The 17,591-nt window shown below is 48.3% G+C and overlaps 1 protein-coding gene across 1 annotated transcript; it reads left to right on the top strand.

Moving 5' to 3' along the window:
- Positions 1–3,839: 3,839 nt before the first annotated feature.
- On the top strand, positions 3,840–14,294 carry SYPL2 (synaptophysin like 2). Its single transcript, XM_025216333.1, has 5 exons — positions 3,840–3,935; positions 4,306–4,430; positions 9,905–10,106; positions 11,045–11,236; positions 12,097–14,294. Exons 1-5 carry the CDS (start codon positions 3,840–3,842, stop codon positions 12,223–12,225), a joined length of 744 nt encoding a protein of 247 aa, XP_025072118.1. The 3' UTR covers positions 12,226–14,294.
- The last annotated feature ends 3,297 nt before the right edge of the window (positions 14,295–17,591 follow it).

The following is a 17,591-nucleotide window of genomic DNA, read 5'->3' as shown; positions in this document are numbered from 1 at the left end:
GGAAGCTTAGGGACAAAGAGGGGAAGTAACTTACACAAGGTCTACAGCCCCAAATCAAACCCAGCTCTCTTGATTTGGCCACCCAGAAGATGTAGCCCCAAATGTGTATAGCCCCAGGCAAATACATTCAAATGTTGGTTCTGGGTTTTAAGTAACTGAATTTTGGGGAGTCTAAACCCCAACCTGGGACACCAAGGGCTTGGGCACCTGCAGTTCTGGTTGAAGCCAAAGAGAGCTGTGAGTCCCCTTGAAAACCCAGGGTGCAAACCAACTACCCCAAACCTGAGACAGGTCTGATTAATATTAATTTCACTTTTGACTTGACTATTAAGAGGCCAGTTACCCTTAATGAGAGGCCAGTTAGACCCTAAAGGCAGGAGGTTGCAAGTGAGAGAGGAACAGTGGGAAAAACCCTGGTTGTGCCCTGTTCGTTCTCCCTTTCAGCTTCCACTCCCTGCCCCTGTGTGACACAGGAGACTCGGCAAGATGGACCTGTGGTTGCATTCAGTAAATGGCAGTGACTTATGTTCATGTACCAATAAATAGCCCAAGTTCTGATGGAAGCCAGTACAAATTGAAGAAGCTCCGTTCAAAGAGCTTGCCGGGTCAGGCCCTCCATTCAAAAGTAGCCCGAAGATGCAATACCATAATAACTAGGAGTGATTGGCTAATGCTAAACAACAGGAAACTTTAATGCAGAAAACAAACGGTAAGAAAGAGATGCATGGGACTAGGGCACAGTGTCACAAGCAAAGCCGTGGAAGACACAATGCTTCAATCATTTAAAACTAGGCTGGACAAAGCGGTAGGGAATATTCAGTAAGGCATAATTCTGCTTTGGTTGGGAAGTGATCAAGATGACACGGGGTGCGTCTACACGAGATGCTTACTGCGCATTAGCCTAATAACACTGCGCAGTAGCGTGGTGGTTAAAAACCATGCTAATAGCCTACTGCACAGAGTTATTAGGTTAATGGACAGTAAGCGTCATGAAATAACTGTGCACCGGTGCTACTGCACAGTAACTCTAGTTACTATGCATTTAGTTATTACTTCATTAAACAAGTACTATACTCAATGCTCAGTAATTAAGGCATATTAATGAATGTGTAGATGCACCCACAGTGAATCTCCTCTGCCCCAAATGCTATACATTTTCCCCCTGTTGGGTTAATGATTTAGTTATGTTCAAGGGGGAATCCATCCTTTATGGATGAAGTGTGAAATATTCAGTCTGAGGCTCTTTACCCTACATTTCCGTGCTCTCTTTTCTCTCCCTCTCAAACGCAACATGCGACACACACAGAGCTGATGTTTCTTTCTGTTGCTTCGGGAAGCCAGAGTTCAGAGAGCATGAACTTAACCAGTGCTCAGTTTCTGGATGAGTTACCAGAAAACTATTCAGGAACCACATTCATCTTCACCCTGTGCCAGTAGAAGAAAAAGAGAAATTCAACGCAGAATGAAGCACAGGAAATGTCATTTGAGACTTGTAACCATTTCCTGTGTGGATGAATTACACACTTATTACAAGGAGGCAAAGAAAACAAGACAGCAGTTTATTGAATGTGTAACTGAAAACTGATTTTGGCTTAGAAGCATCAAGGCGCTTCAGTATTATCAGTACCAGAAAGAAACTCAAACGGTTCTTTAAAGGGATAAAGAACTTTAACGGGGTCGCAAGCCCTCAGCTTCCCACCCCTGACACAGATCATCGGGTTGTCAGGCTGTGTTTCACAGTGAGGCACAAAGCAGGAGAACAGCTTGAGGTTCCTGTAAAAACAGAGATATTTTTTAAAAAAGGGGCTCTTCACTTCTGGCCAAGCCACCTGCCTGCATGCCACTGCATCAGCAGCTCTTGAAACACCCGGCTTCTCTGAGCGGTTTCCAAGCTGCTGATTCAGTGCCGTAGGGGACAGGTGGCCTGACAGCCACGTAAGAAATTGTTCAAAAGCCACCGAGGAGCCTCCTCTGTAACGCCTACCAATGCTAAGGGGATTGCCTACGCACTGGAGCTGGAGCAAGATGTGTGCCCACATCTAGGTTTTGTGGCACCGTCCAGGTTCCTGCCTGACCTGGGGCCATTCTCCTTCCATGACTGCACACCTACGAGCAAGCGTGAAGCTTCATGGGCTGTCCCCAAGCTGGCCAGCTCACCGAGGGAGCCAGTGAGCAAGACGGGAGCAAGACGGGAAAGGGAGCCCGTAAGAAAAGCTCTCTGGCATGGCATCCAGGCAGCCTACATTGCTGGCATTGCTGGGCAGGGATGGAACAGAAACCCAGCAGGGAGGTGGAACTGGTGAGGGACTGGGCTGTCACTCAGCTGTTCTAGACTAGTACAGAGGCTCTCTTTATGAGGGACAGCCAGACCTTTTTGGGCCCATTAGGAAGCAACTCTAGAACAAAGTAGCAAACTGCTGGTGGCTTTGTGATCTCAGGTATTATGCTGGGCTGCTGCTAGTGATTTTTGCTTCCCCTTATAGCTCAGAGTATTTGCTGAGTTCACGGCTGGGGATGCCATGTGTCGGGGTAAGGCACTGCCCCCTTTTCTTTAGCAGTGGGCCTGTTTTTATCTTCTTCTTAGTCTGTGAAACTGCGATGCCTTCCTCCTCCATGTCCCAGCCCCTGAAGCTGTTTTCTGCCTGTTTTCTAAGTCAGTGGGGGCCAACCTTTTTGGCAGGCATACAAGTTAGCCCCACACCCTCCCCAAGTGCCACTCTGATCCCTTTTCCCTGCCCGGTCTGCTGCTTTGCTTTCTGCTCCCTGCCCAGCACTCCTTGCCTGATTTGCTGCCTTGCTTTCTGCTTCTGGCCCGATCTCCCATTGTGCTGCCTGTCCTCGCCCTGATTTGCCATGTGCCACACACAGAGGCTGTCTGTGCCACTTGTGGCACCCGTGCTGTGGTTCTTCAAAGCAGCACGTAATGGAGGTAGGAGCAGTGCAAAGCAGGCTACAAGTGATGTTTACACCCTTTGCTGGTCTGGCATGTTATGCCCTAGGATGTCTTCCTGTGCTAACCCACTGCTGTCCCAGAACCTGGAAGAGTCAGTGTTAGCAAGGGGAGTTTTGGGAGCCAGCCTGGTGGGATTGTCTTTTTCTTTCCTTCTTGCAGATTCTTGTATGAGGGAGTGCCATTTATTAGTTGGACTGGAGACTCATGAGCTCACACACCTGTGGTCTATTCCCAGCACTAAGATTGATTTCCTGCATGACTCTGTGCTTTGTTTCTAACCTCTGTGAGAATCAGCAGGCCAGCCCCTGTGTTACTACAACCTGGGCTAAATCTTATGAAGTCAGAGCGCTAGATGTGTATTGCGGAGAGAAGGGCACTTGTATCTTGTAAGAGAGGCCAGGTGATAGGGTGAGATCGCGCCTCTTATTGTCCTACCTGCTGCTGCATACCTGTTCCAGTTTACTTAGTGCAGGTGTTTCTGGTTCCCACTGAAAATGTACAACCGTTGTTTTTAATGCTGAAGTCCAACAAACCTAATTAGGGAGAATGGCTGGCTCAGAGGATTGGTAATGGCATATGGAGCCTTTCACTTCTAGGTTGTCAAATAGTCTTCAAGTCCTTAGGACAGTGACCGATAGTACGGGTGATGGTTTTCCACTGGAGGATAGGTCATGGTCTCAGTCTAGTTCCCAACGGGCAGGTGTCCATGTCATTATTGGCTTTTACTGGCCTCCTTATTTGATTTTAGCAGGGAGGCCATATATTGAACAGGCTCTGGGGAAAACTCATCTTTCCCCTGGTGGGATGTCTGGCCAGTTATCACACTGCCTGGTATATGACTCCAGCTCATCTCTTACTTCCTGTTGCTGTTGCGCTCTTGCTTGGGATGAGAGCTGTAAGAGTGGCCGTGTACAGGACACCGGAGAATGCCTCCATGAAGACCGAGATCGTCCCCCAGGAGTCCTGGCCTGGAGAGTTTTCGGTTTTTTCACATGTTGTCTGTGTTGGCCTGTTCTTATTTCTTTTGCTATAAACATTATTGTTCCAAGAAATGGATCTGCTGGTACTCCGCTGTCTGCTGCCTGGTTTCACCAGCACAGCGGGTGACTGGGGCACCTGACTGGAAGCTGCAGAAGCTATCCATTCACCCCTGTTACCCTGTAACAGTTCCACTGCAGCCCTGTGAGGACTATGAACCCAGGATGATTTACCTGTGATCACTCCAGGCTGCACTGTAAGTCTCAGGAGGGGTGGGGGGCCCAGCAGGGCTGTCATCACGGGTCTTTTGCCAGTTTCCTTCTCACCAGCTGGGGTCCCTCTGGCTCCAAAGCGTTTTGCTTCTTCTCTTCCAGCTCTTTGCCATATTTGCCTTTGGATCCTGTGGCTCTTTCAGTGGGGAGACGGGGGCTACTGTGAAATGCAATGGCAAAAACCAAGAAATGACTGCCATCTCCGTGCAGTTTGGATATCCCTTCAGGTAAATGGGGATCTCCCTAATGCTGTCTTGTCCATGATAGTTCAGCCAAAATAATCATTAACCTTTTTAGACAGGAGGACAAAAGAATGGGATGAAAACCCAGACCCAACCCCTCCCTCCCCACGCAAACACACTTAACTAGCTCTGAGGGTGCATATCTACCCTGCCTCTTATCCATTTTTTGAAAGAGAGATGTTAAACATATAGCCCATGGGCCAAATCCGACCTGTGGAGGTGGGTCATTCAGCCCATGGCTGTTGTCACTGCAGCTGCTGGAGCCCCTGTGGTGGTGGTATTACTCCCCGCTGCTTTAGTGCATCTCCAAAACTCCAGCAGCTAATGTCCCCTCACCTTCCCACCCCATCTTACCTACCCTTAAAATGGCAGTGATTGTGATACCCCTGCTTTGAAGGGATACATTTTGATACAGTGTATCCTTAACCTGTGGCACTCAGCTACAGGATGCTTCTGATAGAATGGGACTCTGATGGCAGGTTTTTCTTAAATTATCACACATTGAAACAGGTTGATCTGAGGTTGGGAGTGGAAGAATGCTTGTTTACCTGTCCCAGTGCAAAACAGCTTCCATTTTGGTTTCCTTTTGCGTTACTAAGTTTTGGAAATTTTTTTGCAATGGACATGCACAAACAGCAGGGAGGAAGCAGACTGGTGTAGGTTTTAATTGTCCAAGACTGACCTATATTAGGAAGCTACCAATGAACCAATCCAAAGAAATGGCCTGTGGATATGGCTGAGGCAAGTTGGCCCAGACTGCCTGACCACATGATATAGAAGCAAAAGTGATTCCCACGTAAGTGTGTAGTTGCAAAGAGAACAAGGCAATTCTAAATGAACATGTCGGCATGACCAGAGAGGAGCAGAGCAACCAAACTTTCTCTCTCTTCCTTACCCAGGCCCTGGGGAGGCAAGACTCTTGCAGCCTCTTGAAGCACATGGGTCAGATGCTCAGTTACTGTGAATCAGCACAGCTCTACTGAAGCCAACAGAGTCCCATTGCTTGGCATCAGTGGAGGACCTTTCTCCATGTCTTAGACCAGTTCTGAGCAGGGTTAGGTGGCATGGTGTATGATGTAACGCCAGCTGCAGGTGCCTTGCCTCCTCTAGAGTTACCAGCATTGCTCACACCAGGTGGGGGTGAGCTGGGTTTAGTTATATTTGAAACATTCCCTAGGGTGTAGAAAAGGGAACTGTGTCAGGCCAAATGATGTCAATAAGGGTGTGATCATATAGGAAATAAGCTCCCCACCCAACCTCAGGTCTCTTTTCACACTGAGGGGACAGGTCTCTGCTCCCAGCAGGAGCTGAGCTGTGAGCACTTGCTAATTGTATGCAGGGGGGTTATCACATTTTTGTCTCTCTTTTGCATGTAACAAAATTTGTCCAATAACATGGGCACACTTCGTAGGTACTGCTTTTCTTAGGAATGCAATATTCTGCTTATGTTCTTCATATCTTTCCTCTGCATTATGATTAGCAGGGCACATGAATACCTTTAATAAACGCTCTAATAATTCTTGGGCTGCATTGTATCTAAAGGTGTATCTTTCAGAACATCTCTTGGAGACAGAATGCTCAAGGGAGAACCAGGCCATTATGGGAAGAGCTGTTCTGACCCCATTAGTGGTTGGGAAAAGAAGAGCATTTAGACACAGTCCCCAGAGCATAAGAAAACCCCTGATTCATTCCAAAGCAAGCTAGGCAGGCTGTAGCATCGAGGGGGAACCTTTTGGACATCTTCAGGCGGTATTGTATGGGAGAATGCATGAGCAGGTCTGGCATGAGATTTAAGAGAGAGGCATTTGTGCCAAGATTACCTGAGGTAAATAGCTTAGTACAGCATCAAAGGAGGATTAGGTATCTGTATAAATGAGAGGAGTGCCTGCAGTTAGCATAGCTCTGATAGTAACAGCAAAGACTCTGAGTCCTCATCCTTCAGGGCATTTGCTGATCTCCAGCTGGGTCAGGAAGAAATTCTCCTTCCCTGGTACTATGCTCCAAAATGAGGTGCTTTTCTTAAAGCATTTCATATCGACAACTGTTAAGAGATAGGATACTGGACTAAGTGGACCACTGATCTGTTGCAGTTAGACAGTTTCTGTGTTCAAGTCTGCTTCTATTCAAGGGTACAGAGAAATCAGCTAACCATCTACTTTAACCAGCTAAGGTAAATGTGGGTGGGTCTACACAAGATGCTAAATGTGCCATAGACTAATTGTACTGCGTATTAGTGCATCACAGCAAAAGCCTTGCTGTTTTGCTAGTATGCAGTAGTATTAGTCTACTGCACATTAATGTCACTAAAAAGGCATGCGCTGATGCTGTTGCGCAGTAGTGTTGGATACTGCGCATTCAGTTAGTACCTGTTATTACAGGTATGGCACATACCTCTGGCACATTAGTGCACCTGTAGATGTACCCAGTGTAGATTAAGACCAAAATAATCTAGAAAACACTATTTTAACCCTTCATAGCCCCCAGGGTTCAATGCCACCTCTGTAAGTTTTGCAGCTATGTCTGTGCTCTGGGACTGTTGCTGCTTTAACTAGAATGGCAGTGCTGAAGCAGCCAGGCTCCCTGGTTTGAACATGGCCCTGCTGGTACATTTTTCCTGTCACCAGAGTTACACCCACTCCCACGAATGACAGAAGCTTTGCTTCTGAGGTTTTGCTGGCATAGCTGCATTAGTATCTTTTCATACCCCTTGCTGATGCAGCTCTTCTGGCAGAAGTCTGTAATGTGGGCAAGAGCTGAGTCCTATGCAGCTGTTGTGGTTTCTGGACTATCTGTACCTCAGAGACCCTCTCTGATCTCTCAGTACAGACCCAATTGGGTTTTGTACTTTTGCTTGCCTAGGGAGGAATCAGATGATTCTCCAGATCTAAGACTGGTTCTGCAGCACCCTGTATATCGAACATGCCCCACCAAATCAGACCTGTCTTGGCTCATAACCAGAAGTTAATAAAAGTGACCAGAGGGGTTCCTCGGATCAAAGGATTGTTTCATTTTGGCAACTGGAACAAAGTTTAATGTGTAAGAACAAGGCCGTGAAAACAATAAGTAACCTCCTCACACATCTGCCTTACCTAAGGGTTACCTCTTTCTCTGGGGCCAGATCTCTTCAGACCCCCCCTGCTCTCCACAGATGGCTCCCTGACAACTGCCTCATAGCTGGACAGAGAGAGACTTTTTAACTGTTTACAGTCTTTTTGATCTTTGCCTCAGTTTGGAGCCTGGAAATAGCATCTTCACAGCTAATAGCTCAGGTATTGTCTCTTAATGACCCCTGAGAGGTTGCTTATCTGGAGCCACTGTGCTCCCCTCCTGCTTGCTTCCCAGTAACCCTGCTATTAAATTAAACCGGCATATGCATTCAGTAAACAATAACCCAATATAAGCATACAGTAATGATGCCCAGGAACAGGTCAAACACAGCAGTCTTAAATAATTGGAGATCAGCCCTCTGTCCTTTACAGCAACATTTGCCACTTTTCCTTGGATGCAAACTTTCAAAACAAGTAGTTCACTTTAGAAAGTATCCCTCCATCACCTGCCCAGAAAGAGATCTAACAGAGTGTTTCAGATGTCTCCCATTGCTCGAAGTAGGTTACTGGAGCTGATGGGCTAGTGGTCTGTTCCATTGTGCCCAGCCTTCATTAGTATTTTTGCCAGTCCAAAGCAAGAGAGGTTTGCCAAGGAACAAGGAAGTCAGAGCAATAATAGAAATAACTGCTTCATTTGTTGGGGCTCAGCAAAAAAAAGCATCTTGAGTGAGTAGAAAAGGGGCCAGAATTAGATTGAAATCCATCCTGTGAAGCTAAACATATGAAAAGTGTGAACATGGCTATATCTATCCACACATCTTGGCCTGCCTGCCAACATTTGGTAGCTATATATAGAGATACAACTTTGAACTCCATTGAAATTCATTTGACTAGGAGAACTGTTAGCAGGGGGAGAAATGGGGAAGTGTGCAGCTAAAACAATGGTCATTGTCCCTTCTTGGCAGCGATCATTGTCTGCAGGGTCTGGGATATATGGGGATAAGTCAGTCCTCCTTAATGAGTGTTCTTGCCATCAAATTTCTTTTAATTATCTGACCTGTAATATATGCATGCTCCATTCTGGTTCAGAACACATGATGGAAGAGAACAGCTCTCTTCCCTTCTTCTAAGGGCTGCAGTCAACTCACTCCTAACCTGCAGTGATTAGGATTTTAAGCACCTATTTAACTTGTTCCCCATTTATTGTCTCTGTTTTGTACCTTTTGCTAAATGGAAGCAAGGACATTCTGTGTCACTGTCCAGGTCAAGTCCTTATCGCCGATCCTGCAGCAAGTGGGCACAGGTCTGCTGAGAGCAGAAGAAATGATGATTTTTATATTCATTCTGGATCTGGTCCTATATTTCTAGACAGTTGGGTATTAGCTCAGTGCTGTTATGTTCAGTTTTCTGACAGTGCACGTAAAGGGTCAGAGTGTAAAGAAACTCCTTTACATTTTGGGTAAAACAAAAATGTCCTAGGATTGGGAGTGGGATACCAGGCTGAAAATTTTTTCATAATCAACCTAGGAAGGTGGTGACAGAGAGTAGCCTTTTACTTATTTACATAATCTGTAAGGTGCTTTATAGCTGTGGACAAAGGTAAGGTCATGGCCCTGGAGAACCCGCAGTCTAAATCAGACCATATTGAATCAGAACACTAATACCAGCTGGTGCCTTTCTGGCAGCCTCTGTGAGCAATGTCTGTGCATATCATTCCCATTAGGAGAGATGAAGTGTCACTTAAACTCCTACCCTTACTGCCACGAGTCGGTCTTCTTTGCTGGCAAGCTCAGCTGAGAGGCAGTCAGATGCTGAAGCAATGGGTATGCTTCATAAAACCTAAGCAGGCAGAGAAGCAGAGGACCAACCACTATGCTATCTGAACGCTTCTAGACCATGACTAGACTAGCATGTCATCGATGGGGAGCACCCCTCTGGTGTAAGAGCTACTGTAGGCCAGGCACTGGGATATGCCACTATGGGCAGTGGCTGCTGATCCTAGAATAGATGAGCCATGTTGGCAAGGCAGCATGAAGAAGCATGCCCTGCCACTGGCCTGCAGGCCCTATTGGGGGAGAGGTCCTTTAGGTGCCGGTGGGAGATGGACAGTGGTGTTGTTCCAGGTTCTCTGCTTGGCATCCTCTGCGAGCCCCTCATTTTGAAGCCTGCAATTCCCAACCCTGTTCATTCATGTTTTGGCCCCTGAACTCAGTTGATATATGGGGTTTCTATGGTCCCACCTTCATCTGAGGGAGCAAGCTTTATATTACTTTGCCCACCAATCCCAGCCATCAAATAGGCCAGCTCCTTTCACTGGGGGAGTTGGGAGGGGGTGACAGCTATTCTTTCCCCTGCTCTCAACACTTTCTGAATGAAATGCATCTCCTCTCTCCACTCCTCTCTCTGGAGCAGGTTATACCAGATTCCATTTGAAATGCCTGTCTGCGAGGAAGACGCTGAGAAAAGGACACTACATCTCATGGGGGACTTCTCAGCTCCAGCCGAGTTCTTTGTGACTCTGGGGGTCTTCTCCTTCCTCTACAGCATGGCAGCCCTGGTGGTCTATCTGCGATTTCATTCTCTCTACGTCGAGAATAAGAGGCTTCCCTTTGCAGTAAGATCTGAGTCTCCCAGGGCACAACCTTGGTTTAGCATTTCTTTATGCTTGGGGCTTAATCCAAAGGAGTGTGGGGTTTAATCTGTTTACGCAGCAGGAGAGACTGGTCTAATGACTGGAGCACAAGGCTGAGAGCCAGGACTCCTGGCTTTGACAATGACTCACTGAGAGACCCTGGGTAAATCACTTCCTATTTCTCTTGAGTAGAGGAAGGGAGCTAGTCCTGTTAGTCTCTTGATAGGAAACAGGAGAGGGAGATAAGCACCTATGTATCATCTTAATCATTGAACTCACTTTTTTCCTCCTCAACCAATGTTCCAGTCTTGCACCCCACTCCAGGCACTGCGATCTCTTTCCTTGTGGTACTGTCACATCTGTAGTAATAGGGAAGAGGGATATGGCCAATGAGGTAGTCTCTTCCCTATCTTCATGCATCCCGTAATTATGGCTGAAGTCAGCAGACCAGTCACTATAGCCTGCAGCTCTGTATCTTAGGAGCAAGGACTGAAGGTAGGTTCAGAGCCAGCACTCGCAGACAAAGGCAGCAGATCCTGCAAGGTCTGTTTGGTACCTGGGGCTACAGGACAGAATTGGGAGGTACTGGATACAAGCAACAAGGGCAGAACTAAGCCATATAGCTGAAGTCATGCAGCCCTAAACACTTTGGCTTTTTAATAAAGTGTGGAGTTGTATCATCTGGGAGGAAGAAGCCTTATGGGACCCTCCAACAAATGCCCTGGGCTCGCTTTAACCAAGCACTTCGGAGGGCTTTGGAATGGAGCTAGAGGGTCCTTCTTTGGAGCATCTGGGTTGGGAGGAAGAAATCAGGATCCCGGAGACAGATCATAGTGCCCATGTTTGGTGAGAATGAGAGGGACCCTTGTGTGCAGAGCTGGGAGCAGCATGACACTTATTATTTGTCCCGTCCCCTCCAGGATTTCTGTGTCACTGTCTCATTTACCTTCTTCTGGCTGGTGGCGGCTGCAGCCTGGGGCAAAGGCCTATCGGATGTGAAGGGAGCCACACGGCCATCTAGCCTCATCGCTGCCATGACGGTGTGCCATATCCAGGAGAGTGTCTGTAATGCTGGGGCCACTCCCTCCATGGGGCTGGCCAACATCTCTGTGGTAAGAGCTGGCAGAACAGCAAGCCAGGGGGTAGGAAGGGACCCGGGTGACGTGGTGACATGGAAGGCAGTGGGCTGCATGTTCAGCAGGTGCAAATTGGAGTAGTTCCACTGAAATTAATAGCCCATTTTTACCAGCTGGGGGTCTGACCCATGAGGTGCAAAATCTGCAGTGTTAGGTATCATGCAAAACATCAGTGCAGACTCCCATAGGTATCACAGTAATATCAACTTGTGTCAAGCCACCACCCTGGGAGGGATATCAGAGCATGGAGATGATGCAGGACCTCTGGCTCTTAAAGCAGGAGCCTTTTCTTACCTGAGTGGAAAGATCCTGGCTTAGAAGACCTAAACAAAGCTACATCAGGCATCTCAAATTTTCTAGGTGCACTGCCAGTAGAGGGTGACAGAGACATATAGGGTGGGTTGCATTTGTGTTACATTCGTGCATCTCTTGCTAAATGGACCAGGGCAGATGAGGCACCGGGAGCTGGTGGGAAACCCTGCTGAGATGTCATATGGAGCGCTGTACCTGGTCCCAAGTGCATTGCTTTGCCATGCAGTCACAGCAGCTGGATGTCTGTGTGCCTTAGTGATGCTACTGCTGCAGCATAGGGATTGAAGGAAACTTAGGTGGAGACTCTCAAATCTGTAAGGCCTCCAGCATGGCTAACCTAAGGGAAGTTCTCTGCTGGCTGTAATTGTCCCTAGCCTTATCCTTTCAGTGACTGGCACCAGAGGACAACATAACTGCAGTTTTGAACACTTCTAAATCTACCCACTGAGCACACACAGGCATGTGTATGTGTGTGTTTCCTGCCCACGCTTTTTACCCTCTCTCTCTTTCTCTCTCTCTTCCAGCTCTTTGGCTTCATCAACTTTATCCTGTGGGCTGGAAATTGCTGGTTTGTGTTTAAAGAGACCACATGGCATGCGCAAGCCACCAGCAAGGAGAGCTCTGCAGAACAAGGAGCCATCGACAAGCAATAAAGTACCTCCTCTCCCACCCACCCTGGTCCCAAGGTGTCCCCACCCCGAATTGACAGCACCTTGTCTCACACACACAAATACATGCCCATCCCACTGCTGAGCCCCAACGGGAGTCACATCCTCTGCAATCCTTGTTGAGGCCCATGGTCATGCCAGCATCCCTCTTGGGCATTATGAGATGCCTGCCTTTAAGTGGCTGGCAGGCAGGAGCCCTGTCATAGTCCCAGGTATACTTAACTTGTAGCAGACTCCTAGTGGCTACCACAAAACTTGTGTTTTCTTTAGCAGGGTTTTTCTTTCTTTCTCTATAAACATCATTTCCTTTTTCCTGTGTTCCTGGCTTCCCTCCCCAGAGCATGAGGCCGTGTGGAATTTCTGCACGCAGCTGGTATGACAAGCCAATTTGGCTTTTAGAAGCCGTGGCAGGTCACTTGCTAGCAAAAGCAAAGGGGTTGAAGAGACCTAAGTCAGGGAGACTGCAGGAGCCCAGTCATCTTGGCACCTCCTTGTGCAAAAGCACCCCTGTGCAGAGGCAGTCTTATCCCTGCCTCCCTGCTCCCTTAGGAACAAGGCAGAGGGAGTAAAGGGTGCAGGTGGGGAAGAGGGAGAATATGCTGCTAAGGGGGGGGCGGGTATGTATCTCTTCCTCCCTTTTGCCTGAAGCCTTCTTATCTCCTCAGGGAAGCTGATGGAGGGTTTTCAGCTGCTTTTCTGCTCCTGTGTGGCTCGGAGGGAGCTCATTATTTAGGCCAGTTAAATCAGTGTGCCAGCAGCTTAATGCCTGTGACATCCTTTGCCAGTGGGACATCATCTTGCCTATGCAGGGCAGGGACCTACACAGTATTTTCCATTCTCAAGGAAGGGGGAGTCTTTTTCTTAGACAGGTGTCCAGCTTGTTCCTCTTCCAAAGTGGCCTCTGCAGAAGGAACTGATATTGCTTCCCACCCGGAGCCACATGTCCATTAAAGGCTGCCTCGCCCCCATGTCTGAGGAATATCCCTGGGCCTCCTACCCCTCTTTATCAGCCCTCCAAGGAGCTGGAAATTTCAGATCCCAGTGGGGCTTGCAGCAGGACATGGATGCTCTCTGATGCCCTAAGCCACGGAGCCGTGCATGACTTCTAGGATGCATTTCTGTAGTTTGTTGATCTAAACTGATGACACTTTGCTCCGAGGAGAAAAAATCTTGGCAAGGCAGTAACAGTGTCTTTAGGTTTCACATGGGCACCAGCAAGATGGGAGTGTGTTCAAGGAGAAAGTTTAGAGCCCTGGACAGATGTAACATTTCCACGGAGGTCACTGACATGACACTTGTGTGAAAAAGTAGTGGATGAATGATGCCTAGGCTGGGGTAACTGCCTGATCTGCTGCAGAATTAGCCCTGAAAGAATCAGGGGTAAAACTTCACCTGTGTAAGTTACACCAGTTTAGGTGTCCTTTAGCCATGTCCATCCTGGGGTAGTCAATCATTTCCTGAAGGCAAACAGGCTGTTATTGCTAATTTGGCACCTAGTGGGATGGTGCCAGAATAGCTTCCTACTATGTGAACTACCCCAGGATAGCTCCATATCTGTCCATTCCAGAGCCTGGTGTAGTTTACGTTAGTATATAAAATCAATGTGAATTACACTGGAGTATTCATTTGCCCACGCCCAAGGCCATTAGCATTTTCCTTGTCTAGCTGCATGATGACAGACTGCTTAATTCAGTGGCATTTTCCCACCTGCATCCTGTGATCTGTAGCTCCGTGGCAGCTTGATGGGTCACCAAACCCAGGAACAAGACTATCGCTAGTCTTTCCAGCCACTGCGGCATAGGCAGCTGGCCCTGGAGCCCTTTGGGATTGTGAGGTCTGATCTCTTTTGACGGGGTTCTGCCCAGAGCTTTTGGGCAGAAGGGAAGGTAGGCACTGGCAGCACAGATCCCAAAGACAAGGCATATTTAGCACTACATTAATCTTTCTTTTCTGTTGTGCTGTTTCCTTAACAACTGCTCTAGTCTTCATTGGCTTGTACGCCTCTTCCACGGGTGGGAATAGGAAGGGGTAGAGGAGGATGGGACTAACAACAGCGCTCCTCGGTCTTATGTTTTTTTTCTTACATATCTATACTCCTTACACAGTCTTCCCAAACGAAGCAGCCCTCTGCTGGACATCAGATCAGGGGTTCTCATGGCTCCTCTTCTTGCCTCTTGTTCATTGTCCTAGACTGTCTGAAATCCATGTAAAGCAGCTTTTTTAGTGCCTTAAAATCTTTACTCCTTGAGAACCTTGAGGCACTGCTGTGTATAGTGGGAGCTGTATACCTCCCCTTCAGGGCACTGCAATGCATGATGAGGGGTATATACTTTCCCTTCAGGCAGGGGCCCAGTAATTCAGAGCCCACTCCAAATCTTCTGCCTTAGGTCTTTTCAGTCTTATTCCCTTTTCTTCCCCTCCCGATGTGCTGGGGAGGGGGCTCCCCTTTGCTGAAGGAGACACTGATGTTAATGGTGCTTTGTTAGCTGTGGGACCTTCTGTTCAGCAAAGACCCCGTTTCTACATATTTTGTAAGTTCCCCTTCCTCTTCCTCCTGGAATGAGCTCCCCCTCCCTCCACTGCAGGATGGCAACCATCTTACAGAGTCATCTGGTGGCAACAGAGCTGCAGAGGATCGGATACCACTGTTTAACAGGAGCCCCTTCTCTGCAGCACAGCGTAGTGACCGTGTTGTGTGCTTCTCAATCTGTTGCCTTGAAATGCCCCAGGAAGCAAGGGAACCCAATGGTCTACGGCCCGTGGTGTTTCTCCAGCCCAACGGCTAGGTGGGAAGCCTCTTAGTTCTTCATGGTGTTTGCAGTTCCTGGGCATAAGTCAAGTATTAGCTGCCAGGAGGCAGGAAGACACTTCCCCTCTGGTCAAGCTGTCCCATAATTGTCCAGTGTAGGGTTCCTTGCATCTTCCTTTGAAGCAGCTGATATTGGAGACAAGGGTCCAGACCAGACAGACCATCAGTCTAATCTGGAAGGGCAGTTGCTAGCTGCTATAGTTGAAACCCTTCAGGCTTCCATACCACAACAAATGAACAACCGAAGCTCCACCAACACAAATGATTCCTGCTTTGCCTTTGTCCCTTTTTGCTAATTTTGGATGATAGCTGAGGGCAGTCCTCAGCTGGTATAAGTCACTGTGGCTGCACGGAGGTCAGCAAGTAATGGTGACTGACACCAGCTGAAGAGCTGGCCTCTTTGAGCATGAGTCACAGCAGGGAACTATGCTGCTCTGTATCTTGCAGGAGCCCAGGGTTTGTGAGCTGGCTCCTGTCCATGCCAAGGAGGGAGGGATGAATATCTGTGTCTTTATTTTTCTTATCACTGATTAGTAATAACGGCTCCAGGTACAGGAGAAAAAGAGAAAGTATTTCTCTGTATTTTTAACCCCAGCCCTCATGCAGAAGCAGGGTCCGTGAATGACGTATACTGTGAGTTTTGTTTTGTTCCATGTCTGTATTTATTTATTTGAAATGGGAAATATAAAGTATTATATATTTTTCTGCTTAGTGGCGCTAAGATTGGCACTGCCCTCTCTGCCCAGTGCTGGGTGCGGGGATTGGAACTGTTGAATAGTATTCGTTTTACCCTCTGAAAATTAATGGAGCCCATAGGCAGCCATAGCATTAGGGGTGCCAGACTCAACCCAGCCCGCAGTCCTGCATTAATGATTCCCACTGAGCTTGCCTTGCAGAATCTGGGCCTGCTGTTCAATGCTGCTCATGATACAGCCCTGTCCTGGGACAGAGATCTGTGTCAGGCTAACCTCCAGCAGATGTGGGGACCACTGGGACAGGTCACTTGGAAGAGGGGGAGGAACCAACCTTAGCTAGCGCTGGCTTTGCATCCTCCTGTAGACCCAGGGGTGTCAAACTTGACCAGCCTCTTGGGCTGGACCCGGACCCCGGAGCTCCTCATGGGCTGGATCTGGGCCTGGTGGCAGGGTGAGTGGTGGGGGCACAGGGGTTGTTAACATAACCATTGTTCTTCTCCGCCTTGTAACTTCTGTCACTGACACATCACCAACAGGACTAGGTACACACAAAGTCAACAATGGGCTAAGGTGGGAGGACCAGGTTATAAATCCTGGGCACCAAGTTGTGGGGAGGGCACAAAAACAGCAGCCACTGATACTTCCCCATGTACCCCTGCCACACAGAGTATAGAGGTGCCCAGGTGTGTCTGTGGCAGTGGACCCTGGCCCAAATTTCCAGCCTTCTTAGGAGCCCCGCAGGCCGGGTCAGATGCAGCCATATCTTTGACACCCCTGCTGTAGACTGTTAAAAGCCTCTGCTGAATTTCTTCTTTGGGGATAGCGAGGGTGTCAGGCTTGGCAGGAGTGAGTAGCTTTGAATGTGTGTGAATCTGGGGAAGCGGGAGGAACATGCTCACCAAAGGAATCACTCTCTAACCCTCTTGGCTACTGCTAAAGCCAGCAATTGCACTAGGAGTGGCTGGGAGGGGCAGCACCTCAGGAATTAGCTCTCCTCTGGGGAGCGAATGCTCCAGACCCTTGCACTGACTATCTGCTCTCTGGCGAGCCCCACCTCCCTCCCAGGCCTGGCCCCTCTATGCGAGATTATGTTGCATGTTTTTCTGGTGCTTGTTATTATGGCTTCAAATAAAAAAGGCATCATGAGGGTTTGCTATGAAGGAACACTGGCTCTGGTTTCTTTACACTTCTCGCCCATTTCCAGCACAACCTCTCTCACTTTGCTGTAATAAAAAGTCCACTTCTCAGGGTCTTATATGAGCTGAGCACATTTGCAAAGAAAGGATCACATCCCTACCCCAGTCCCCAGGGGCTACTTTATGCAGCGGATAGCAAGCTGATGCTACTACCATCTAATAGAAGCACTCCTTCACTGTGCTGTTGGAGCCAAGGTCCTGAGTTCTAATTCACATGAGGGGGAGGAAGCAATAGCACAAGCAAGCTGTTGCCTGAGGCTAGGAAAGCTTTCTCTTCATTTCTGTTTGACAGCAGATCCAGACCTGAGTACATCCAGCAGCTTGGGAGATGCAGACACTGGGATGGGGGCATTTATACACGTGCTCTGGGAGGGGACGGGGAAAGGGAGCACTTTAATTAGAGCGTTGGACCGGTGGCCAGGAGCTGGGCAGAGCCCAGAACCCACTGCCAAGGGCAGGCACCTCTGGGCATTCTCTGAAAGAACAAAGCAGAGTTTGCTCTTTATAAAACATAGCAGGTGGCGGCGGTGGTGTATAAAAGGTGGGTGTCACCACCCTCTGGGCTTTCGAATGAAACGTGGCTATTGCTGCTGTGCCGAACCCAGCGTTGTTGGTGTGCACTTTGTGTGCTCTAGAAATGCCGGTCAAATT

This window comes from Alligator sinensis, unplaced genomic scaffold, assembly GCF_000455745.1.
Source record: "Alligator sinensis unplaced genomic scaffold, ASM45574v1 scaffold872_5, whole genome shotgun sequence".
Lineage (NCBI taxonomy): Eukaryota > Metazoa > Chordata > Crocodylia > Alligatoridae > Alligator > Alligator sinensis.
This window is presented reverse-complemented; position numbering and strand designations above follow the sequence as displayed.

Coding starts and splice junctions, on each gene's coding strand:
- SYPL2 (XM_025216333.1), top strand. CDS start 3,840: ATGAGAGCTGTAAGAGTGGCCGTGTACAGGACACCGGAGAATGCCTCC. Junction 10,107..11,044: donor ATAAGAGGCTTCCCTTTGCA/GTAAGATCTGAG, acceptor CGTCCCCTCCAG/GATTTCTGTGTCACTGTCTC. Junction 11,237..12,096: donor GGCTGGCCAACATCTCTGTG/GTAAGAGCTGGC, acceptor TCTCTCTTCCAG/CTCTTTGGCTTCATCAACTT.